The sequence below is a fragment of the Cydia pomonella genome, chromosome 1, assembly GCF_033807575.1.
Source record: "Cydia pomonella isolate Wapato2018A chromosome 1, ilCydPomo1, whole genome shotgun sequence".
In the NCBI taxonomy this organism is placed as follows: domain Eukaryota; kingdom Metazoa; phylum Arthropoda; class Insecta; order Lepidoptera; family Tortricidae; genus Cydia; species Cydia pomonella.
In genome coordinates, this window is record NC_084703.1 from 36165631 (window position 1) to 36192800 (window position 27170).

General features: G+C 37.1%; 2 protein-coding genes across 2 annotated transcripts; both read left to right on the forward strand.

Annotated features, from left to right (window-relative positions):
* The first annotated feature begins 2109 nt into the window (after positions 1-2109).
* LOC133521476 (transcription termination factor 5, mitochondrial-like) lies at positions 2110-4300 on the forward strand. Its single transcript, XM_061856459.1, has one exon. It carries the CDS (start codon positions 2463-2465, stop codon positions 4014-4016), a length of 1554 nt encoding a protein of 517 aa, XP_061712443.1. The 5' UTR covers positions 2110-2462; the 3' UTR covers positions 4017-4300.
* Positions 4301-7266: 2966 nt separating this feature from the next.
* LOC133521567 (succinate--CoA ligase [ADP-forming] subunit beta, mitochondrial) lies at positions 7267-26899 on the forward strand. The gene is made up of 10 exons (XM_061856604.1): positions 7267-7423; positions 13747-13935; positions 14310-14380; positions 16951-17113; positions 17798-17938; positions 18273-18399; positions 18973-19116; positions 21657-21784; positions 22769-22921; positions 25333-26899. The coding sequence occupies exons 1-10, from the start codon at positions 7358-7360 to the stop codon at positions 25510-25512; spliced, it is 1362 nt and encodes a 453-aa protein (XP_061712588.1). The 5' UTR covers positions 7267-7357; the 3' UTR covers positions 25513-26899.
* Positions 26900-27170: the final 271 nt, after the last annotated feature.

Genomic DNA, 27170 nt, shown 5'->3' on the forward strand with positions numbered 1-27170 from the left:
CAGCAACAATTGAAAAATCATCGCTATGGGATGGAAGATTATAAGGTGAAAATGAAATGGAATTCCTGACGAGTAGAGCTACACCGCCCCATCCGCCAGGACGGTCCTCTCTGAGGCATGAATATCCAGTAGCTCTAAGAAGAGCTCCAGGCTTTAGCCATGTCTCAGAGAGGGCAAAAACAAAAGGTTGAAATTTGTTTAATAAATGTATTAGATCTTGCTTTTTATTTATTATGCTTCTGCAATTCCACTGAATAATTGTGGCCATTATTTTTAATAGTTGTAACAAGTACATCAAGCATGGGGGCAACGTGGGACGGTAGTTTTACATTGGGCTGAGATAAATGATTAATTAGGGCTTGAATTTCGTCAGCTACTGATGTATTCTCTTTGCGAGAATCTTGCTGTAGTGCACAGCCATTTGGAGGAGATGGAATGGTATACTCATTAACTAGTGCATTATGAGCTGCTACATCATACCCTGTCATGGTCTTTCTTACTGGACGTGGCTTCAAAAAAGTTGTTTTTTTGTAACTATGGGACTGCATGGTTGTGCTCGGGGCTGAATTATGGACTCTGTGATGTAAATTTGGCTGGGACTGTAACTGTGGTTGTGGTTGTGTAAGAAGGACATCGGCGAATGATTTAGAAACTGCAGGATGTAGTTTGACAGCTTCACCGTAGGAAATACAATTATTGGCCATAGTTATTTTAATATCCTTCTGTCTCTTATGCTCCGGGCAAGCCCTGTTCGTGGCGAAATGAAAACCATTGCATAAGCAGCAAATGGCATCTTCTTCCTCCACTGAACAGGTATGACCGGAGTGCATTTGACCACACTTAAAACACTTTGGTTTTGATCTGCAATTAGTTTTGGTGTGTCCGAATTTAGTGCAATTATAACACTGAATTGTGGGGAAAATATACAATTCAACAGTCAGTGAGTTGTAGCACGAAAATACCCGTTTTGGTAAGACTTGGCCATCAAAAGTTAAAACAACTGTTTCAGAGGGTTGCCACGAAACAGAACCATTAACCGTAACTCTATGGTTTAAGCGCCGCACTTTAAGAACATTTCCGCACCCAATGGGCACGGAAATGTTTGACAAAATTTCTTCATCCGACCACTGTGCAGGAATGCCGCGAACCAAACCCATACGGGTCACAGAAAAAGACGGTATGTATGCAGTAAGATTCTCTAACTCGAGACATGGGTCAGTTACAAATAAATTTGCATCTAAATAATTTGAGAATGACATTGCTATGCGAGTTCTGCCAATGCGCTTAACACTTCCGTTAATAATGTTTCTGAAGGCCTTTTTGACGAGGAATTTCCCAAAAGATACCGGGTGCAGAGATGAGCTTGCGTCAGTCTGTTTGAGTTGGACGTGAACCATAAAGGGTGCAACATCTGAATTTGAAAATAAGTTCCTACCAACCTTGGTGCTAATAGCGCTATTGTTTATATTTGTATTTAAATTGTCAGAGGGGATTATGGTAGGCTGCGTGCTAGAACTCGAAAGAGCTTGGGAGTTTTGTATGTTTTCCTGGCAATCGCACGAATATTCCCCGCCATTATTTTTCCTTCTTTTTTTATTGCAATTTTTGCATCTTTTTTGTACTTTATTTCTTTTAAGTTCACTCCTGCTACCCACAGAAGTGTCAGTATCCATTGCCGAATCAACGGTCACATTACATCCGACCTGGAGGTTTCCACCTCCAGGATCAGGAGGATCGTCGTCCCCCATAGAAAATTTACACGAAAAAACTTACCAACTATGAAGAAATCCACTAATTATATATACAAATAAAAGAATATATACAAAATATGTGAAAAATTATATACAAATTACCGATTTCCTGATATTACAATAAAAATAATGTACGAGAAACAAAAAACTAGACCGCCGCGTTTCACGTTTCCCGCGCTTTTTCCCGACGTTTTATTTTAACATGAAATTCCCAGTTTGCCACAGACTACAAATGAAATGTACGAAATACTAACGAAATATCGATAAAATACGGCACGTTAGTGTGTTCGGGAACTAGGTAAAGCCGCTGCTTATAAAGCCAATATTTTGTTGCGTTTATTTTGTTCGATATACACATGATATACATCAAATATACCATTATACATTAAGGTAAAACGTAGTGATTATTATGCTCTTTGCATTAAGGAAGAGTGGAAGATATATGTAAAAAGATGAGATCTATGAAAGATCGTGAAAAATTATATTTGACGCCCTTTTTCAATTTCAATTGATTTCAATGATCTATTTCAAATAACTCAACCGAAATAGTAAAATAAGTTGACTCAACCTCTATAGATGAAACTGGCAGGATTGACAACCAACTGAATATAATGAAAGTTTTTTTAACTTAACCTATAAAGTACTGTTTCGATTTTGAATTTTTGCCGTGATCACTCTAGAAAACAACACTGGATATTATGTAAGAAATAAATGATTATTCAAAGATTCTATAAATTGGGTCTCCTTTATTGGAGGCCCCACTCAAACAGATGTTTTTCGGCCGTAAGCAATATCGGTTCTTCCAAACTATGTAAATACTTCGGTATCACCCAAGAACAAGCAGAATTTATATGTTTAAAACAACCGTACGTTAATAAATTAGACGAATCTACCCTGAAGTGCCTAATTGACACAGTGCGTGATCTAGGATTTACAAAAACAGTTTTAATTAAGGATCCACTGTTGTTCAGTATATTGCCTATCACAATGAAATTTCGACATAAAGTTTTGGATGAATGTGGATTTGAAAACATAACACCAAAACACATATTGACATATTTGCAATTAGTTAAACAAAAAACGATAGGACAACTAAAGAAATCTGGAGAGCTATCAACTATATTGAATGTTGAAAATAGATTAGCAAGTTATATGACACAATGGCCTACATCTCTGACTACCTTAATATATGGAGACATTAATGAAACAACAATGTATAGTTTAAGACTGAAAATATTACAACGTTATCTAGAATTAATGCTAGATTTAAATGAAGATGAATTCCAAAGAGGCTTAAAAACTTACCCAACAATTAAGCATCGGCCACTAGAAATTATTAATGAAACACTCAATATACTGCAGTCAGTGGTCAGGATACCTGATAAGAAAATCAAAGCTAATTTGTATCTTGTGCATGTTGATCCTGAGAACCTAAAGAAAATAATATACAAAGTTTGTTCTATTGGTGGCATTGATATAAAAGAAATTTTGAGACTTCATCCTAGATTAGCCACCAAGAAATATGAAGTGATGATAGAAACAAGGAACATTTTGCAGGAATACGGCATCACTGATGAGGCCCAGAGAAGGTGTTTTGATATATACACCCTGAGTCCAGATACTGTTAGAACAAGACTCAAAGAAGCTAAATCAATTCCCGAATTTCAAACATTCTTGAATCATCCTAGATTTCTTAAAATGATTCACTATAAAAATACGGCTATGCATAGATTGAGAAGCTTGTATGACAAAAGGAAAAAATGTTTGAGTCTTAATATACTTTCTGGTAGCTCAGTTCAATATTTGACCTATGAAAGAGCTCCTGGAGACAGGCTGGGCAAGGGGAAGGACCTCATCTTTTGCATCTCACAATCTCTTGGAGATATGTACAGTTCTACTCAAATTAGGAATATGGTCAAGAGACATCCATTTTGGATTAATGTGCCTCTGGTGCAAGTTAAATTTGTCTACCAGCAGCTATCCAGAAACTTTTGTGTTCAAGATATTTATGAAAACTGTCCTATTCTGTTATATCCCTGGACTAAAATAAAGAAACTTCTTGATATATTTGAGGCAAAACAAAAACCTACCGAATCATTATACAGCATTGAACTACTAGACTTCACCAAATTAGAGAAATCCCAAAAATTGAGTTTAGTTTTATATTATTTAGAAAAGAATCACTACTTTTCCGGTAATGGTGTCTGGACTGAAGAGAAATGTACGAATAATTGTAATGTCAAATTACCAAGATGTAAGACATAATCTTAATCGTACGGTAAATACAATGTTGAAGTTAATTGAATTTTATTACAAATTTTAGTGTTGGTTAAGACAAGTCGTTTGAGTCCTCTGCTTTAAGACTCGACTCAGTTTTTTAGACTCTCATAATTAAGATGAAACTCTAGTTCTTTGCAACTTATTACAGACTCGAGTCTTTTGTACAAATAACTTTACAAATAACTTCGTATTTTTTACAAATAACTTTGAAATGTGTCTTTATGTAAAATTCATGCATGTACATAACATAAATCATACAATAACGCCTATTTACTTTACTGTTGTTTAGATAAAACCTATAAAATTGTTAACTGAGTCTTTATCCAGAGAATCAAGTCCTTTTGAGTTGCATTTAAAAAAGACTCAATAAAGGACTCGACTCGGGAGTTAAAAGACTCAGAAGTTTTTAAGCTCTGAGTCTCGTAAAAACGAGTCAAGTTCATCAATTTAAATTCAAAAGACTTGTGTTGCTACCAACACTAACAAATTTCCTTTATCCAATTTGCAGAATTATATATATTGTTATTAGTCTAAGTTTGTAATAGGTCTGTGTTAAGCTCAGAGGACCAATACTATGGAGGAGAGAAGGAGGGAGGGAGAAGGTGATAGAACAAGATGGTTTTAATGGAACTTTCAGTAATAATAAATAAAATAAAAAATAAAAATAGTTTATTTACCAAAAGTTATACAAGATTTCCTTAACCTATGACTGCCACACTAGGCTATGCCTGTGTTGTGGAGTCAGATTGAAAACAATACTAATTTGAATTACATCCTACGCTGAAGTTTTGGTTTTCTAATAGGTTACTAAGTAGGAGTAAGTACTTCTAAAAAGTCCTAAGTGCTACATCATGACGGTACCTAGACGAAATCTTGGTGGTTGGTGAGCAACAATTAACCCATCTAAATTAGTAGGTATGTTGTCGGAATTGTAAAACATGTTTCTAAATGTTATTTGTTGAAGGTACCTTTTTTCAGAGATTTGCTCATATCTCGTATATTTTTATGAATAGCATTATAATTACATCAAACAAAGGTTTTACCAAAAAACTTCCTTTGTTCATCATAACTCAATTTTTAGGGTTCCTTACCAAAGAGGTACAAAAGGAACCCTTATGTACATTCCAAATCTTTTTTTTTCATAGTGTTTAAAAATTGATTTATATCGGATAATGTGTAAAAAAATTTATTCCTCTCCCCCCCCCCCCCTATCTCCAAAGTACTACATATAAACTTTAAAGGAAACATATAATCAGACATTTATCGTGATGATAACTTTTTATTTAATTAACAAAAAACATTTCTGAATTCAGTTTGCAACTTAACGTATGTTTAGGTATTACACTTGAAATTAGTCTTCAAATGAAAGAAGAATTAGCCTCATGCATGAAGTTTAAATTTGAACCAAATAATTTTTATTCGGATGATTTGTTATCGTTATAGCATGTTACAGATGCATTTCCATTATAAAATAAAAAAGTATAAAAATTTCGCGCGAAAAGCTAATGAGCGACACGCAATGCCATTGGTCGAAACGTCACGTGACGTCACAGTTCAGACAGATTTGTTGGTTTGTTCTACGTTGCAGTGATTTTGAAAGAAACAATAAAAAAGTATTTTATCGCGTTTTATCAATTGTAAATGGTCATATCTCAAACATCGGTTATTGTCGAGTATTTCTAGATAAACACTTGGTTGAGTTTGAATACTGTTGTTATTTAAATTTCCACGTACTTACATACAACACGTCGATCAAAAGATTCAAAAGTTATATCGCCAGTTACACACTAGTTTGCAGTTAGTAAGACGAAATTACGGATGTTTTTTCATTATTGTAGATGTCTATCACCAGTAAAACTTCAGTTAACTTATTCTTAATAATTACAATTCCGAAACAATACATCGAAGTATTATCGTCTTCTCCAAATATCATACGTTTCGCTTTTTTTTTTAATTTTCGCATTCCCGCCAATAGACAAAGACTCGCCACTTGTATGTCTATGCTCGCCACATAGACATACAATATAACTTCTATAGTATAGAATCTATACTATCCTATTTCTATGCGTAAGACAAAGACAGTAAAGCCTTTGGTAAAGCCTCCCAGGAAAATAAGTTAAATAATCTACTGCAAAGTATATAATAATGTGGAAATATGCGAATAATTAGAAATCCTACCTATCGGGAAAGGAAGCTATTGAGAAAAAATAAAGTGGTAAAAATTGCGAATTATTGCTGCAGTGTAGAAGCAACTTTACGTATGTTTACTTAAGGGGATCCTGGTGGGCTGCATGCTTTTCTTTGGTGTTAGTTAGTATTTTATTAGTGTGTAAGACAAAGATAGTATGATTCTCTGTCTATGTTTGGAATGAGACAGTCCCTGGGGGCCTACCGCGAAAATCGAAATTCGCAAATTGCGGGGATTTTTCTCTTTTACTCTTCGTAAGACGTAATCAGAGTGACAGAGAAAAATGCCCGCAGTTGACGAATTTCGATTTTCCCGGTAGCCGCCCTGGCACTTCCGTAGGTGGTATAATATACATAGATGTATATATATATATTATATATATATATGATAACATAGATGTGCTTTACGTGTGCACCCGTGAGGGACAGGGGGCCTACCGCGAAAACCGAAATTCGCAAATTGCGGGGATCTTTCTCCTTTACTCTTATTAAAATATAATTAGAGTGACGGAGAAAAATGCCCGCAATTGACGAACTTCGATTTTCGCGGTTGTAGCCCAGAACAGAATATACACAATGCGCAAAATTAAAAATACCTACGTAATTTGGTTGGGTTATTTGTTGCCCACCATAAACCATACTAAAAATTACGGTGGGACATAAAAAAATGAGACTGACAAGGACAAACAATCATAGCGCTTTCTTTGCTACCCCTGCTGATAGTTGCATAAGAGCATCTCGCTTGGTCATCTACCGGTTCTACCATTTCATCTCTATACTTATTGTACCTCTATGTTCACTTCGCGGTTTGATATGGGATTGATATGGGATTTGCCCAAATATTCGTGGTGCACCTCTTTCCTTTAATGAAAGTGACGCCACCAAACTACGCAAAGGCGAATTTGGATTAAATAATAATTTATAGGATAAATATAATTACTTTTTTATAGTTTCCAACAATCAAACAAAAGATCTGATTTCGAAATAATAATAGGATTATTTTCGGTCTTCAAGCAGATTTACAGATGTGTGAAACAGAACTCTGCACTTTTAATATAAACGTCAAACCGTTGTCATGTCATGTGTCACTGTCATTACTCTCACCTCACTCTGCTTCATCCATCCTCATTCCCGTAAAAATGGCGACTTTCCTTCCTCGTTCTCTTGGTCTTGCTGAAACAGTAATTCGGAATAATGGAGCAAAGGTAAATAAACCTTCAATCCTTCTAATGTACATTAAGTGCTACTGGGTTCATCTAAATCAAAATATATTCGTAGCACTTTTACGTGTCGGAGTACAAAAATCCATATTCTTCGGCCGATTGGATTGATTTTAATTTTATTCGTCGAAGCTGACCGTAAGTATTTACAATATTAATAATATAGAATTATCTAACTAATGCAGGTTAGATTTATGTAATTACGATTTTATTTTTAAATTTGACCTTGTAGTTTCGTCTATACGGTTGTGAATCTTACGTCATCATTCGGTTTTTTGATGGTTTAGATTAGATTAATTTTCCGAGCAATATCTTAGATTGTTATTTGAGTATTGATTGATTACATACAACTCAATTGGTAACTGATTTGAACAGCTGTCTCTCAATACTTGTATATGCATAAAGACAAATCATCTTGTAACATAGGTACATTTATTTAAAAGTAATTTTATTTGAAAAGCATAGTATAACATAAAAATGTTTTGCATGATTAATGTTATTATGCATTGTTTTGTGAACCATATTGCATGATTGTGTGGCCTTGGCCAAATGCATAAATAAATTGTACCTTTGACTAAATCATTGAATTATTTTAATATGCGAATACATGCAATATAAGTTACATTGTTGGATCAATCGCCAGTTTGAGAATTATCCTTAATAAAAACAGCTGGTTAGTTTTATTTGGCCAACAATATATTTTGATTTGGCAGCTAAATCTAGCTCAAGGTAAAGTATTATACTGCTCTAATAAGAAATCTATGTGTGCTATTTTAAGATTAAAGTATTTTATATCCATTTCGTTATATGACATGACTTAGGGCCCCTGGTGTTTACAAAATAAATCAAATTTAGTAAACCTTTCCTTTTTTGAATAGTATGCAGTGCTTATGTCACTTTGAAGACAATTCAAAATATTATCTTTATAACTATGGTTTTGTGCTGTGACATACATATACACATATTAGCATGTTTGCACCATCCTACCTTAGCCTAACGCTTAGATCTGCTGGGGCAGCTGCTGAATATGTGGCCAAACTCAAGCACGCTATGCACCAATTGCAGTGGTGACTGCGGGACCCTGGGGAACAGAGGCTAAGGCTTTTGTAAAAGACCTTGGTCGCCGACTTAGGGATAGGGGCTGTGATCCATGCTCCGGGTTGTATTTGATGCAGGGGATTTCATTGGCTATACAACGTGGAATGCTGCTAGCATAATGGGAACTTTTGGATCAGATGCGATTTGGGGTGGTCCTTTTTAAATGAAATTACAGTGTATTAGGAACCACCGGACTATCCGCACATTGTCCAAGATTCCTTCTGCATCTGACTGATTATTAAATACTTAAATGATTTTAATGAAATCTGGCTTGTTAAAAGCTTTTTTCCTATGGATGGGCATAAGGCTATTTATTACTGTTTTTTTTACTATGTGGGGATTAAGACAAGGGACAGGTGGGTATAGTTAGTGAGGTAGTCATTGTCAAAGCTGCATGCATCTCTTTAAAAAAAGTCAAAAGTTGTGTGGGGATGGTAGTAATTCTACAAGAGTAAGTCCTTTTGCAGAATGAGATGCCTGTGCCCAGCAGTGGGGTGTAAGTAGATTTCCGACATGATTTGATAATTCCACTTATGTCATGCTAATTAACTAATTTGGAATTTAGGTTATCTAATGTAACAAATAGCTTTAACCTCCACAAACCCCCACCTACCTATAGGTGTACTTCTTCAGTTTGATGAAATTGAAATGATATTCAATTGGAACAGAGTTGCTTTTGAATTGTTTTGTTTAATTTTCAAACATCGCTAAATCAACTCTATTTCCTACATAATACTTTCAAATTCCAGTGGCAAATGTTGTCTTTTCATTTGTATGGCTGGGCCTTAGGATGTTAAAAGAAATGAGTACATCATACCTGTGTAAGCATTATTGAAATAAAATAATAATCATAGTTTGTAAGTTTTTAATTTCTCATATATTATATAGCACCAACTAGTTGTTAATAAGTCCTCACGACACAGGCTTGACCTAGTGTGAGGGCTACTGTTAATCTAACCGCAATGTATATAAAATTTATAATTACCTACTTTTGTCAACCCTGCCTCTAATCAACTCTACCTTGTTAATAAAGAAAATTTGTATTGTATTATTGTAAAAATCAGTTAGTATCCTAGTTGGATATGAATACTATGTATAGAATATTTCTTGAAATATGTCAGAGGGGGCAGCTACACACAGATTCATTTACAAGAGGTAGGCCAAAAGTCATAATGATGCATTATATTAGTAGTTTTGTTTCAGGAATAACTATCATGTTAACCAAAGAAAGACAATAAAATGTACTTAACACATTAACTGCCAGCTACCCGCCAAGTGGGAACTCAGTCCGTAATAGCTTGTAGCGTGTAGCACTCGCTGGCACAGAATGTGTTAATTTAATGACGGTGAATCATTTCTTTTAAAGCTGTTTGTTACGCTAGATAACCCAAATTCCATATTACACTCGCGAGCAAAGAAACGGAATCACCTTGCACGTTTCTCAGCTCTACAATTTATCCAATTTTCATGCGATTCTGAAGAAAATGGTGTTAAATGAAAGCTCATAATGTACCTTGTAAGAAAACACCAAAAACTTGCTCATTTCAAGACTCAAAACTGAAAAAAAGGTGTTTTCCAAGAAACTGCAGAAAACGCCCCTAAAAATTACAGCTGAAACAGAAGTAAAATGCATTTTTCATGAAAAATAAATTTATTGAGCGTAAATCAGTACCTGGTATTGGCACCCCTAACATTTTTCACACATAATAAACGACGTTTTAGTGACGTTATTAGCTTCCTAAAGTAATCCAGGGGTATGGCCTCCCACTTCTCCAGCAATGCGGCCTTCAGGTCCTCAATGGTGAACGGGGCTGGATCCTGATGTTTCCTAACTCTTCTCTTGAGGTAGTCCCATGCATGCTCGAGCGGGTTGAGGTCCAGGCTCAGAGCAGGCCAGTCCAACGTTGGGATGCCGACGTCATGAAGGTAGGCCTTGGTGATTCTCGCGGTATGACAAGGGCCGTCATCCTGCATCAGATGGAACCCCTCGTTGAAAATCCCCGCCAAAGGAACCACATGCTCCTCCAGAATGTCGGTGATGTACCTTGCCGCGGTTAAACCACCCCCACGGCTTCCACCAGGCACGAAATGCGAGTTCGTACAAACGAGATCCCCGCCTACATCATTAATGAACCCCCACCATAGGCAACTGTTTCTCTGATGCAGCATTGCGTAAAACGTTCTCCTGGCCTTCGGTAAACTCGTTCTCTCTTGTCGCACCCATCGAGACACACCCTGCACTCATCAGAGAGGAGAACAGGGATCCATTGTGCAAGGGTCCAATCCTCTTGTGTTGCGGCAAAAACCCGCCGTGCTGTACGATGCCTTGCCTGCAATTTGGGTCCAGTGGCTGGCCTTTTTGGGGTCAGGTTAGCTGCCTTGAGTCTTCGCCTCACTGTCCACTCGCTGGCATTGACTCCTCGCACATCCCGATGCCGTTGTTGGACTGTAACTCCTGTGAGGTGGCGGTTTCGGAGACTGGTGGTGATGATAAAACGGTCGTCCCTCTGTGATGTGCACCTCTGACGGCCTGTTCCTGGTCTCCGAGTAAGCTTGCGAGTCTGTCGGTACCTCGCATAAACTTTGCTGACAGCTGACTGGCTCACATTGACCTGGGCAGCCACAGCACAGAGCGTTGACTCTGACCTGATTCCAGCAATCCGACGATTCGAGCGACGATATCTTCACTGATGTCCATGTTCTTCAAGCTTTCTTCACAAGGGGGTAAGCGGAGATGTGTAGTACAGATTGTGTAACGGTCAACTTTTGAAAAGCGAGTGGTAACTACCCCCACTCTAACACCCCATTTATACATGTCAACGGGGGTGCAACTAGTAGCCAGCGGTGGGGGTAAAAATTTCACAAATCAGTTAAATGACTGTAATTTTTTAAATCTTGGTCCGATTATCATGGAAAATCATTCGTTTTGAAGCTAAATATCCAAAAAAATAGTATACATTACAAATTTCATGAAATTTGTCAAATTAGTTACGACCTAAAAACCAAAAAATGTGAAGTGATTCCGTTTCTTTGCTCGCGAGTGTAGTTAATTAGTTTGAAAAAATGTCTGCAAGTGGCAATCATGCAAAGTGATGTAGTAAACAATTGAACGAGTTTTCTAATACGGTTGTTACGACTCTGATACGGTTGTTATACGTATATATATTATCACCCGTAGGGTATGAAAATATTCACGTGACTTTTCGTAGCATCTGTCAGCCCGATACTTTTTTTATGTTTGTCGATTGTCATCTTGGTTAGGGCTCCCGGATACCTTTACCTTTTGCCTAACGTTACGTATATACGTAACGTTACGTAGAGCTGTAAGAATAATAGCCAACGCCGCTCCCGGCTCACCAGCTCGACAACTATTTATATCATTACGAATAATGACATTACCATCGCAGTACATTTTCAACATCATAAAGTTCGTACGATCCAACTTTGACACATTTCCTCTTAGGACGGGTAACCTAAGATGTTTAAGGAATAGGAACAGAGGTATACTCGAAACATCCAGATTCAGACTAACTAAATCTACCAAAACGACCTATGCTATGGGCCCAAAAATCTATAATGCAATTCCTGAACAAATTGCCACTATATCAAATGATAATTCATTTTATAATAAATTAAAAAAATGGCTAATTGACAACGCCTTTTATGACATGGATGAAATATTGCAAATGTAGAATATGATAAAATATTATAATTTTTAATTTGTAACTTTATTGAACGCATTATGTGAATATTTTTATATTATTATCTAGATGTTGGTATTAACTAAATTGTAATTTTGACATGTAATGTATGTGTTCATTATTAATAATAAATATGAATATGAATATAAGTAGACTCCTCTATCTAATTGAAGCCCTTCCATATATTTCTAAGTTACATCCTGCATGCTGTTCCATTCTTATTGTATATAATTAAATACTGTAAGGTCATCTTTCGTATTCCCTCGAATCTTCTTAATTTGACCGGTGACATTTATTTTTATGAGATGGTATCAAGTGTCTATAATAGAGTTAATATCAGGTGAACTTTTCAACTTGGGCTGGTGGAGCGAACAAAGTCCACATGATATGAGCTCAACTATATCATATTGGGCTGGCAACTGTCAACATGCAGTTCGTTAGATATAAACCGGTTAGAGATACAAAAATCTGGTTAGGACAATACCTACAGCAGCCTTATGTCATAGCGCTTTTGCCATTAGTATAACAGCAACCCACTTACTGACTTGGTAGACCTAATTATATGATATGGTATCAACGATAGTAAATAATTGATTTTTAGAACAGATGCGCGAGGCTTAAATTACATAAGCACTCGTGTAAGACGAGATGTAGATGCATTTGTTATATATAGCAGTGGCGCGGGGGAGGGCTAAACGTTATTGATTGCATGTCCACTGCTATGTTCATAATGCCCATATCACATACATATAGTGATAACTGCGCCAGTCTCACACGTCCTATGCATTATTGATTGGCTACTATTGCCTAAGCAAAGATACCTTGACATGTGCAGTGACGGTGGACTACCTGCTTGGTAGATCTTTTCTAATTAGCTATCAGAAATAGATGACTGATTGGAGGCCATGTGGGTAGTTCACCGGCTCTGCTCGTCTACATAAGTGATCCGAGTTCCCGCAATCCCGCGAGGTGTTCATACATTTTAGGAGTCTCAGGAGATATTTCTTTTCCTTGAATTGCTGAACCATTCGACGTAGAAGGAACCCACCAGCCATTATAATGGCACTACCAGAAAGGTTTGGTGGATCAGACACTGGCAAAAGGGTGTTTTCATATTTTTAACATGATTATATGTACCAAAAATAGCTATATTCAAAATGGCGGCTATTTTTTACAACTTTGACTTCGAATTCAGGTACCTTTCGGATCCTAAGATAATTATCAATTTTCATCATAATTAGAACAAATTTACAAGCAAAAATTGAAAAAAAGCAAAAATGTATACACATCGCCTGGGATTGCGCAAACTCGGACTACACGCATTTAGGACCAAATGAAGATGTTAAAACTATTGTCAGCTTGCTGGGAATTCTTATTTTATGGGCTTAATACAGGAAACTTGGTGAACTGGAGAAAAATATTATGTACACATATATACAAATAAGAACATCATTCAACACAGCTTTTCGTAGACTTTTTCTTTCTGACTAATTCGCTCGATGTCCACAGCTACTGGCAGCGACGGCCCTGCCCCACAAGCAGCAGGTCCGCAACTTGAACGTGCACGAGTACGTGAGCTACACGCTGCTGCGCGATGCCGGCATCCCGGTGCCCAAGTTCAACGTCGCCAAGTCCAAGGACGACGCCCTTAAGTTTGCTAAGGAGCTCAACAGCAAGGACATCGTCCTTAAAGCTCAGGTTAGCTAGCTAAGTGTCGTAGTCACACGATTCGAGTGTCGTGCGGCAACCAGCGGTGCCAGAACTCACTTGCGAGCTTCAGTTACATTACCGACTACTGAGGTACAGTCAGCGTCAAATACTTTGTAGCAACCAAAGTTGCCAAATAGTTCGGTACACCATATATTTAGTATGGTGTACCGAACTATTTGGCCACTTTGACTGCTACAAAGTATTTGACGCTGATTGTACAATTAATACAAGCGATTGATCAGATACTGCAATGTAAAGACACTCGCTCGCGAGTTCTTACACCTACTACGTGTGAGCCTTTAAGTATTTCCCTGTCGTATGTGTTACAAACAATAATTACATTAAAATCATAATTTGCGCAGGTCCTAGCCGGAGGACGAGGAAAGGGTTCCTTCAAGAATGGTCTCAAAGGCGGTGTCCGTATGGTTTCCACGTAAGTGTTATTGGCGTAAAGACCGTATCGTCGAATATAAAGAAAAATTGTGTTGTGTTTTATAATTGAATATTCATATTGTTTTTGGCAAACAAGACATCGGAATATTAAAAGTTTTTGACAAAAAATCCTTTTTGGTACAAGTTTTTATCGCTGACTGTACTTTTCTCTCCACATGCAACTATAATACACATACATAGTTCGAGAAAATTCTAACAACCCTAAAACACAATTGGTTTAGGTTAATTTATTATAGAGTTCCGATGGCCACTTCTTATCTCCATCATCAGATGAGCTGCATGTCATCATAATTTTTGTCACTCATGTGACATGTTTCGAGAGAGAGGTCTCCTTTCAACCTGTGTTTTTCTCTTTGGTTTCCAAAACATATCGCGTGAGTGACTAAAAATACGTGAGTTTAAACCGTAAAATTAGTTTAATGTTAGTAACCATTAGTATATCGCACGACAATTTAAATTCAATTAAACACAATTTAAGAACCGCGTCCCATTTAGTTTCTATCTAATAATTTTTACAAACAGTAAAATAAGTCGAATGAACCCACGACAGCCTTGTATTGAAACGACAATAAATCGTTTCACATCGATGTTATAATATATTACCGTGTCATCGATAATTACGCGCCAAGACAATTAGATAACCGTCAGAAGTGTCCGAGTCGTAGGCATAACAAGATTGACCTGATCAAAGAGAAGCACACTGGCGTTGCTAGTTGCTAGACTCTTTGTTCCAGCACAATAACAAACGCACAGATACTTATATTCATCTTGTGTCGATTAAATACCTTGCTACAACTTCAAACATTCAAGTTGCTTCATTCAACCGTTGCTGATATTCGAAGTTCGTGTAACGGAACAAAGAAATAACGATGATCGCGGTGTAATATTAAGTGTGAATTTCGTCCTTGGCATCTTTCGACTGTCAAATGTCTCATATCTGATTGGAAACACGTAAAATTTCTACTTTATCCCATTATGCGATAAAGTCACGTGAAACGTCACTTGTACTGGCTTGCTACGTGTCGGCACAATTCCTTAATCAAACACTACGCTCGGTGAATTTTAGCACCCATACATTTATAGTTGTTATATAAGAAACTAGTACCTGGGCGACCGAGCTTTGCTCGGTTATAACTATTTATTGTAATATGGTGGTGTATAGGTGATAATCTTAACTACATTTTTTTACTAAATTAAACTTGTCTAAAACAATAAAAATTAAAAAATTATACATAAACTTGAACATATAAAAAAAACAAAAGTTAGTCACCGGGCGAGATTCGAACCCGTAACACTCGTTTAGCAGTCCGCTTAACCCGCTGGACCACACGGACAGTGGTCGGCAACACGAAATTAGCGACCATATTCTGCGTCGAAAGAAAAACTCATGAAAACTCGTAAACTCGCGTTTTCCCAAACATAAGACTAATCTAGATCGATTGTTTACCCCCAAAAACCCCCATATACCAAATTTCAGCAAAATTGTTAGAGCCGTTTCCGAGATCCCGGAAATATATATATTTATATATATACAAGAATTGCTCGTTTAAAGGTATAAGATATTAGGATAAGGCGTCTTGCCGTTCAGTTTGGTTACCTAATACCTGCGAAGCATTGGCTTATATGGAGCGTCCCTGAATAGTTATTGTTTGTATTAGGTTTGATGGTCGACTTCCCGTGCTGCGCTCTAGGAGCTAAAATGCCTTATAAACAGAGGGAACAGAGTCAGATTAGGCCCTTTCGACCTAGCATCGAGTCACTGCAGTAGGAGCCTTGCCTATGGCTAATCAACTAATTGGTCGTTGACTTTGGACCTTGGACTATTCATTATCTTTACAATAGCTAAACAAAATGGTTGACCGAGTATTATCGTATATGTTGCTATCATATAATTATATCTTATACCTTTAAACGAGCAATTCGTGTGTATATATATAGTTATATATTTCGGGGATCTCGGAATCGGCGCTAACGATTTCGATGAAATTTGCTATATGGGAGTTTTCGGGGGCGAAAAGCGATCTAGCTAGGTCTTACGAGTATCTCTGGGAAAACGAGCATTCTTGAGTTTTTATGTGTTTTTCGAGCAACGCTCGGTCTCGCAGATATTATGGAATAAAATATGTTAAAGACAGCAATTATGCCAACCGTATCTTCGGTACAAATTCATACTTGAAAAATATAAGAAAAATAATTTTGCTAAATCCCTTCTTATTACCCGCTTTATTTTCTATAAGGTGGGTAACAGAAAATTATTAGGTACCTACTTAATTTTTTTACTATCACGACGGGTTTGTCATGACATTACAGCGAATGATCGATAAATCAAAGTCCACAGTTTTTTTGCTTTTCTTTTCAGATAAATATATGCCATCGAGATTTGTCTGTATAAATAGTAAATAAATAATAAACTCAAAAATTACTGAACGGATTTTAGCGGTTTTCACCTAATCAATAGAGCGATTCTTGAGAAAGGTTTAGGTGTATTGTTTGCGATAGGTTATAATAACAATCATTAAATGCAAATATAAAGCAGTTATTTGTACACAGACCGGAGCAAGCCGCTGACTTAGCGAGCAAGATGCTCAACCAGTACCTAGTGACGAAACAGACCGGCGCCGCCGGGCGCATCTGCAACATGGTCATGGTCACCGAGCGCAAGTTCCCGCGCCGGGAGTTCTACGTCGCCATCATGATGGAACGCAGCTTCAATGTAAGTTGGCCTGCGAAACTTTCTTTGTACGGTCCTTCATTTGATAGCACTTTCTTAGGGGTTACATGAATATAATGCTTTAAGGGTCTGTTACTTCTACAATACAAATATGAATTACTATAATTGTATTTAAGCTTGTAAGTTCTGTTTGGACAAAGAATGATATTTTGTGGCTGCTGTATAAATAAGAAATAAGATCTATATCACTCAGATCATACCTATTAGTAATTCAGGTCAAAATTTAATTTGTATGTGAAAGTCTTTTCTGCGGTGGCCATAAAGGTTGCGTTTCGACAGAGATGCGCTAGGCAGTTGAGCGGTACGAGGTTGTTGAAGGTTGTGAATGTTTCCACCAGAGATGTGCGAGGTAGCTGAACGGTGCGAGGTGTGTAGCGGGCTCTTTTCACATTTGCCTGTAAAAATCACCGTCATATGACTGATAGTTACTCGCATCCGTACTCTCCCTACATCGCACCCTTCCCTTGTTTTGTATGCATAAAAACTTCACTCCGCTAAGCTGTTTCCACTAGGGCTGCACTGAACGAGGATAGGTAAATGATTTCTATTGGTTCATGACAAACACATTCCTCGCTAAGCATCCTCGAACATCTCTGGTGGAAACGCAGCCTTATACTTGAATGTGATTAAAACTTGTTCACAATAACTTGTACGTGGTCAATGCAGGGTCCCGTGATAATCGCGTCATCGCAAGGTGGCGTGAACATCGAGGACGTGGCGGCGGAGAACCCCGAGGCCATCACCTACGAGCCCATCGACATCATGAAGGGAATCACTGCAGAGCAGATTAACCGCGTCATCGAGAAGGTACTATAACAGTAAAAGCACCTAGTCTTGGATAAAATATTTATTTCTAAGTTGAATCTGCGACAATGATCAGACCGACGCAAACGTTGGCGCTAGAAGCTCTTTTGACAGCTCCCTTTGATGTTCATGGAAGTTGGTAATCTGACAGCGTTTCTATCATCGAAGGGTACGTGTAGAAACCTGGCTAAAATCACCACCAAATAAACATATTCGACGGCACGAATATTTTAATAACTTTACCATTCTAGTAGTACTTTTTGCTGTCTTATATTCTAAAGAAGTTCTAACTTTCTGTGTAATATTATTTTCCAAATTTAAATATTTTCCCTTACAGATTGGGCTTCAAGAAAGGCAACAAGAAGCTTCTGACATGATCGCCAAAATGTATGAGCTGTTCTTGAAAAAAGACGCTCTGCTTATCGAGGTGAACCCTTACGCCGAGGACGCTCTCTCAGGCAATTGTAAGTTGTACTACTTGTTACTTGTGTGAATAGTTCAATACTTCTACTAATAAGTATCACAAATGATGGCGTTCTGATTTACACTTTCGCGATTTTCACACACACATTATCTTTAAGAGGCTGTTAACACCCAATTTCGTTGAAATTGATGTCACTTAGGCATGTTTTTTTAAAAGAAAATCTATTTGTTTTATCAAAGCAATATTTTTAAGATCATGGCCGTACTCGATATATGATTGGACGAAATCGGCTCTATGGAATATAATTGTAAAGATAGTCTTAAAGTCACTATTAAACGGTTCCATATCTTTATTTTTTTTAATTGGTCTGCAATTAAAGTCACAAATCCTAAATATTTATACTTCACCGCTAAGGAGTAGTCGAGTAATATTACACAAATAATTCACTTTATTTTATATTTCAATAGTTTGCTGATCCCTTTTAAAGCCCAGTAACAGTGACAGTGCTTTTTCATTTACTCCGATACAAATAGAGTGTGCGCTGATGCGCCGTGCTTTCCGTATTGATAGTCTCTTAACGGAACTCACAGATTAATTCTTTTTTTATTCGTAGTCTTCTGTTTGGACGCCAAATTCCGTTTCGATGACAACGCCGACTTCAGGCAAAAGGAGCTGTTCGCGCTGCGCGACACCACGCAGGAAGATCCCAAGGAAATCGAAGCCGCCAAGTTCAGCCTGAACTACATTGCTCTTGACGGTAATATTGTTAATGTATATTTTTTTGCTTTATTTGTGATGATAACAGGCAACAACAAAACATACAATCCTTAGTACATTGACCGACCGTCAGCAAAGGGTTATGTTTCAGCTTTAGCAAAAATGCTTTCGTATAATTCGTATGTCCGGATGTTCTCCTGTACAGGTCGCAATTCTCAATCGATTATTGTAAAATTTTGTGAGCAGGTTTGATCATTAAATAGTTTTTTTTTGTCAATTCAGTTTTGGATATTTTTCAAAATGGCGAAGTCATAATTTTATCAGTTTGAAGCTATACGCGGAAGGTCTATCGCTGACAGAGCCACTAGTAGTATTATAAATGCGAAAGTAATTCTGTCTGTCTGCTTGTTACCTCTTCATGCTTAAATCGCTGAACCGTTTTAGAAAAAAATTGGTATGGAGATATAAGCCCGGGGAAGGACATAGTGCAGTGATCAGGGTTCATGCAGTGTATACCAAGGAAACTATTGACAGCGTTGATAGTCATATATAATTGAAGTTTACAGAATAAATAACTATGAATAAAATGAAAACTAAGTTTGTTTACTTAGTAGGCCAGCAGTAAGTAATAAGCTATACCCTAATTTATAATTAAATTCCATCAAATCTACCAAGAAATGTCACTGTCACAATGACATCTGTCAACGTCAGTATGACGGACCAGGTGTCACCAACCTTTTTGGAATCAAAAAATATTACGAACATAATAAAACCGTTTTTGTATGGAATACAGATGTTACGTCAAAATATGTGACCGAAACCCGATTTCGGTCACTCTACTTTTAATGAAACGCTGCCAACTACATAAATGAAGGGTTTTTTAACAAAACTAACAACAATGTGTCGCAATATTTAACAATGTGTCGCTTATACTTCGACTCTTAGATGATTGTTATGTTAGTTATGTATATAAGTAAATATTTATTCACTATACGTACATAATTACGCACTTAATCTTTAAGCACTTATCATTTATACAGTACAAGCCTTACTCAGTTGGGGACTAGAGTATTTATAAAACATGCTGGGTACGCTGGGTGAGGTGGCATCTCCATACAATTTTTATAATCTTAAAATGCCAAATCTCGCAAAATTGTATTTAGATGACATCTGTTCTTTTCTGATTACCCTTTCTGTTTGAAACATACTACAAGTAACAGATGTCAGATGCCGAATGAAGTGCCAACTTGACAAGTGAGTGTCATGGCCGGCATAATTTTTTTTATTGTTATTAAAAACTGATCGGCAATTGGCTCTAGTCACACCTGATGGAAAGTGAAGACAGGGCCTAAGATGGAGCTCACCGGTTCAGTAGTAGCCTATTCACTCTTGCTTTAAAGAGACCGAGGTCATATTTATCAGGGAATACAGATGGCGGGAGCGCATTCCATTCTTTAGCCGTCCGTAACAAAAAAGAGGATGCAAACCGTTTAGTGCGAACAAATGGAAAGTTTACCACGAACGGGTGCATTCGCTCCCCACGCCTGGATGTCCAATGATGGAAAGGGGAAGGTGGGATCAGATCGTGCAGTTCCTGTGCGCACTCCCCGAAATGTATCCGATATAAATCTATCATGGTAACCATAACGGCGTATTACACTATCCTGTAGTTGTCATTTCCGAATTTATGTTTTAAGGTATAGTAATAATACTAATAATACACATCTTAAGACGATAATGTTATTGTATTAAAACGGAATACCAAATGCTGTTTAGACCTGAAGTATTGCCATTTCAAAACGAACATTTCTACCTCAAAATAGTTTAAATTCAATATTAATTTATGGGACTGCTTTTTTAATAAGTCTAATTATTTGAACTTAGCATTTAAATGTTGTATTTCAAATTAGTAGTAAATTATTTATTTACGTGCATTCTTTCGCCAATAATATATTTACTATTTATGGAACGTTTCATTTCACTGGCAACACAGTGGTAGATTTGATGGAATTTAATTATGAATCAGGGTATAATCCAACGATAGTATTTATCAAACATCATCATCATCTCATGAAGACAAAGTCGCGGGCAGAAGCAAGTACATAATAAATGTTTAAAAATGACCCCCAATTCAGCAATCGTGATAACATTTCACTTGATACCGGATTCAAATTTTAATTGGTAGTAAGATAATTGATAACAATGAAGTAGCTCACTCTCATCACTCTTATTAATACAAAACTATTAAACTTATTGCATTTAATATGTTTAAAAATATCTGTTTTAATATTCCAGGTGCTAAAATGACAGGCTGGGCAGATTGGGTAGCAAATTGGCCCATCAAACTGACATTTCAGTATCTGAGATATAAAACAATGATTTAGTTCGAGTATTATAATTCTCACTCAACTATACTAATCATACTTTTTCTGAATCTGTCGGTCTCGTGACCGGTCGCGAGTTTAACACTTTTTCCCCATCACAAAAAGTGCACAGCGCCGCTAAAGAAGTTTTCACTTCAAAAAAACTTAAATAAGATACATGTTGAGGAAACTGTATGTTGCTTGTTTTGTTTTATAGGCACGATCGGTTGCATGGTGAACGGCGCCGGGCTGGCCATGGCCACCATGGACATCATCAAGCTGTACGGCGGCGACCCGGCCAACTTCCTCGACGTGGGCGGCGGCGCCACCGCGCAAGCCGTCTCGGTATGTACCACCACTATAGCTCACCATAGTGCAATTGTTCCCTCAAACATTTCCGTAAATTTATTACACGAAGATATTGGTGTGTGGGCGAAATAATTTATTTACAAGGCTGGTGCTATCTGAGATTTGGGTCAAAAACGTTTGGGGAAATGATTTAGGGTATATTTTCCATTATGATTTTGAACTTTTTGCTATTATGCTTTATTGCTAAAGTGATGTTTAGGTTTGCATAATTTCTGACTTCCTTAGGCCCTTTAAAAGGCATCATCATAAAATAAATTGTTTTATGAAAGAAAGTCAATAACCTTAACTCATACTAAAAAGTTTTTGACCCAATTAAGTATTTTAGACACTGAAAAAGCATAATAGCATTTGAAATTTATCTTCACTTCAGAACTACGTTTCTTTCAGATTTGAAATTGTATTACCTCAAAAGTAGTGCTAACTTTGTTCCTCCAAAATTAAATCTTGAGTTGCACTGATTTATAGTGTCCTTTACATATTATTCGTACTGCAATATTAAAGCGTATCAGAAAAAGTTAAACATCTAGTTATTATAATCTTGAAATAAATAGAAAAAACTGAGTATTATACTAATAGGTATATTAATTGATCCAATATTTAAGGACACCTTCATTAATAGATGTATATCCTTGTTGAGAATGAAAGTATCGATTGTTTGTATATGTGTGTCCACCGCATTCGGCGCGTCACTTTGTTATTTATAGCTTTATTGATGCTCATATATCCAATTTTTGACATGCAGAGCACGTGTAGCCTTGGAATACTTATTACTGAATTAGGTCTTGTTGACTTGTCCACGCGTTGATTATATTGAAGTGCCGTCTTTGTTACATAGTTGGCAGTTTATAATTGATGTCCCGTATCGTTAATTATTTATAGTTTGGCCGGCCGACCGTTATCAGTCGGAAAAACGGAATGTGACGTGAAGATCTGGGTGTATAATAACAACTTTTTTTATAGGAAGCCTTCAAGATCATTCTGTCCGACCCGAAAGTGACGGCCATCCTGGTGAACATCTTCGGCGGCATCATGCGCTGTGACGTCATCGCCGAAGGCATCATCACTGCCGCCAAGAACCTCAATATTCAGATTCCCGTTATTGTCCGACTTCAGGTAACACGCTTGGCCAGCACACCATGGAACAATGTTAATTTAACTAGCGGGAGATTCCTTGCAATCTCACTTACATTAATCTTTATAATCTTATTATAATTTGTTCGTTCGTAAGTAAACGTCATGGTTCTTCGAACTTTTTCGTGCATAAAGATCTCGCTACAGCTACTCATATATTTTTAAGACAAGATGTTGTCCGAAAACATCTTCAACCACCTTACACCGGACCCTACAGGGTTATCAGTAGAAGTGGAAAGGTTTTTAAGTTATATCCGCGGGAAGCTCGTTAGTGTGTCTATAGATGTCAAGCCTGCTCACATGCTCGAGGAGCATGAATGAATCAGGAGCACCGTGAAGCTCCAGAGCGATGCACACGTTCTGGACGGGTTGTGCGTTTCCCTGATTGTTATCGACCCTGAGGGTCTGGAGGGGGGCTGATGTAGCGACTCTAGTCAGCTTTCATATGTAACCTATTCTAGTATTTCTAGTAGTTGTAAGAATCTTATAATAAATGTCAATGTCATATATATAAAGTTGTTATCAAGCTTTGTATTTCATAAAAGCTAAAAATATAAATAATTGAAGATATTAACATAAATAATTTATGCATTCATTAACACGAATATAAGAACATACATAAAAGGTTTCAAGAAAAGTCTATATTGTCTATTCCTCATAACAGCACTTGTGCTTTTAATAGCTATAACGTTACTGCGATTAATGGCTACCAACCTAACAAAATCAAAACGAATACAGTTTTAAACTAAGTGCATTGTTGCCAACTTATAAAATATTCATTTAGTTGCATAGTAAAAACAATTACTTCATAAGTCAGAAACACGCATGTGACACCCGTAATATAGCAACACCCATAGACTATGAAGACCGCTTAGCGTTGCTTGTTAGTCTCCGTAGGCTACGGTGGCCAAAATCGAGAAAAAACTGTTCAAAAATTTAATTTAGCAAGTAGCAAGTACCGGGGCCTCATGAGTTACGCGAAGGTGTCGCCGACCGGCTGGCCGCGCGCGGGCCGAGCGCGTATGCTCGCGCGTCTTGGCTATATACTTTTGCTTTGTTTACCTAAATTAAGATTTATTTTTGTTGACTCGTAGGAAAAGTATTGTATTCAACGTTGTATAAGTAGGTCAAAAAATGCTCGTGGCGTATTCCTTTACAATTTCGCCTACGCCTTCGGCTCCGGCTCACATTGTAACTCACGCCACTCGCCTTTTTTGACCCTTCTTATACAACTGTTGCATAAAATACTATAATGAACGAGTGTGAGCAAGTTTTATTGTTTTTCCTACTCCTCTACTGTTATCTGTCATTTATGCATTCATTAACACGAATATAAGAACATACATAAAAGATTTCAAGAAAAGTCTATATTGTCTATTCCTCATAATAGCTCTTGTGCTTTTATAAGCTATAATGTTACTGCGATTAATGGCTACCAACCTAACAAAACCAAAACGAATACAGTTTTAAACTAAGTGCATTGATGCCAACTTACAAAATATTCATTTGGTTGCATAGTAAAAATAATTACTTCATAAGTCAGAAACACGCATGTGACACCCGTAATATAGCAACACCCATAGACTACGAAGATCGCTTAGCGTTGCTTGTTAGTCTCCGTAGGCTACGGTGGCCAAAATTGAGAAAAAACTGTCCAAAAAATTAATTTAGCAAGTAGCAAGTACCAGGGCCTCATGAGTTACGAGGAGGTGTCGCTGACCGGCCGGCCGCGGCCCGGGGCGGGCCGGGCGCGTAAAAAGGTGTATGCTCGCGCGTCTTGGCTATATACTTTTGCTGTAATTTGTTTACCTAAATTAAGATTTATTTTTGTTGACTCGTAGGAAAAATATTGTATGCAACGTTGTATAAGTAGGTCAAAAAATTCTCGTGGCGTATTCCTTTACAATGTTCGCCTACGCCTTCGGCTCCGGCTCACATTGTAACTCACGCCACTCGCCTTTTTTGACCCTTCTTATACAACTGTTGCATAAAATACTATTATGCAACAGTAACTCCTCGTAACTCATGAGGCCCTGGTACTTGCTACTTGCTAAATTGAATTTTTGGACAGTTTTTTCTTCGTAGTCTATGGGTGTTGCTATATTACGGGTGTCACATGCGTGTTTCTGACTTATGAAGTAATTATTTTTCCTATGCAACCAAATGAATATTTTGTAAGTTGGCAGCAATGCACTTAGTTTAAAACTGTATTCGTTTTGGTTTTGTTAGGTTGGTAGCCAATAATCGCAGTAACGTTATAGCGATTAAAAGCACATAGTATAGACTTTTCTTGAAACCTTTTATGTATGTTCTTATATTCGTGTTAATGAATGCATAAATGACAGATAACAGTAGAGGAGTAGGAAAAGAATGTTATTATATTGTGTGTTCAGGGCACGAAGGTGAACGAGGCCCGCAAGCTGATCGCGGAGTCGGGCCTGCGCATCGTGCCGCGCGACGACCTGGACGAGGCGGCCGCGCTGGTCGTGCAGCTCAGCGAGATCGTGTCCCTCGCCAAGAAGGCCGGAGTCGAGGTCAAATTCGACATCCCTAAATACATGCTCGAGAAGTAAATCAGTATTAGCTCGCCCAAGACTCGGCAAACGATCGACTCGTTAGTTTGCCGATGTTTGTACTCATCTATCATGTTTCACCAGTCGGTCAAAGGTCATTCGATCTGTTCGTCGTAGTATCGTCGTGTGAAACGCGAGATAACCTTTACGGTATATACCTTGAAGTTCGTTTGTTTTGACCATATCCGGCATCATTTGAGCGAAGTGTCTGCGCGTAATTATTATTGAATCTTTAGAAAGAGGAAATTTCTGACGTCGATTTATTTTTTTCTTTTAATCAACTGTAAAAGAGTACCTATTGCCGTAATGTGACTATAAATTAAACATAAACATATATATTATTCCTATATTGTGTAATGTGTAAGTATTACGCATTTATTTAATGTTCACCGTATTCCTTATTATATAAGCTTCAAGAATGACCTTTGAGCGCTTCAATTAGTAATACGAAAACGTCTTTACCGTAAAAGTTTTGTTTGCTTCTTCGAATATTATTGTTATACTGATCGCGATCAGTTCATTCATTGTTACTAGCGACGTAAATCATACTCTAGAAATCTAAATATTGTTATAATTATTTTAAGAGTTACTGTAGAAGTAGTCACATAAATATTAATATTAATCCATAGTAGATAGGTACAATTTATAAATGTTTTTATTTTTATTTTTTGGTCCTTTTACATTCTGTTTATCTCATTTACTTGAAATCTATATACGATCGTGTCTAGCTTTTGAGACTTATTTATATGACGAAGTAAACCACACAAATGCTTGATTGCGTGTAGTTTACTACTTTTGATAAAATATTTTCAAACTGTAACTGATGACAACATCGTGAGGCAAACGTAACAATGAAACTATTCAGATGCGCCTTGACACATAATTTTTAACTGCAAAGCAAGAACATTAAATTCTTTCAGGTGACGCCACTGTTGTGTTGTTAATCTTGAAGCTTATTCAAATAATTATCATATTAATTAATCATTCATAATATTAAGATCAAATTTACTAGTTACTCATACTATTTATTGAATTAATTGTTAGTAAAGTCGTTGTGTAAAGCTTCTGTATGTACTCGTAATGTACTTTGTCTCGCCACGTATACAGTTAGTGATGTCTGGCGGCGGCGGCGCGTCCGCTGCCGTCTCTCGGTAAGTATTGTTTAATCGGCGGGAGCCCTCTAAGGCATACCGTGAAACGTGTAACATGCAATAATCAAGTATTTTGTATAATGTTTCTTTGTAAATAGATACAATTGTTAAGTTCGTGTATTTATTGGGAATAAAATGATTGAAGTACAATGTTGTATTATCACCGTAATAACACAAGTAATTATAATTTATTGGCTTGAAAGGTCATTTATTGTAATACATTTGGTTTAGATCTGTATTGTAGTTTTTTTTATCTTATTACCCGCATGAATACCTTATTTATGGTCGAGTATTTATCATCCCAGATGCAACATTAAAGTGCCAGTAGATACTTATATTAGTTATATTTCCACTCGTTGACTGTAAGAGTAGAATTAAGACTTTGTATACCAAAATGAAATCGTATACTTTTCAGTATGGGATCCGAATCCGAACTCAACTTAGCGCATTTAGACAGAAGTGGCCTTTAAGAGGCTATTATCAATTTTAGTCACAAAAATGTTAAAT

Excerpts from the sequence above, each read along its gene's own strand:
- LOC133521476 (XM_061856459.1), top strand. The coding sequence starts at position 2,463 with ATGATTATTCAAAGATTCTATAAATTGGGTCTCCTTTATTGGAGGCCC.
- LOC133521567 (XM_061856604.1), top strand. The coding sequence starts at position 7,358 with ATGGCGACTTTCCTTCCTCGTTCTCTTGGTCTTGCTGAAACAGTAATT. Across the intron at positions 17,114-17,797 it reads TGATGGAACGCAGCTTCAAT|GGTCCCGTGATAATCGCGTC; the intron begins GTAAGTTGGCCT and ends TGGTCAATGCAG. Across the intron at positions 19,117-21,656 it reads GAACTACATTGCTCTTGACG|GCACGATCGGTTGCATGGTG; the intron begins GTAATATTGTTA and ends TTTGTTTTATAG.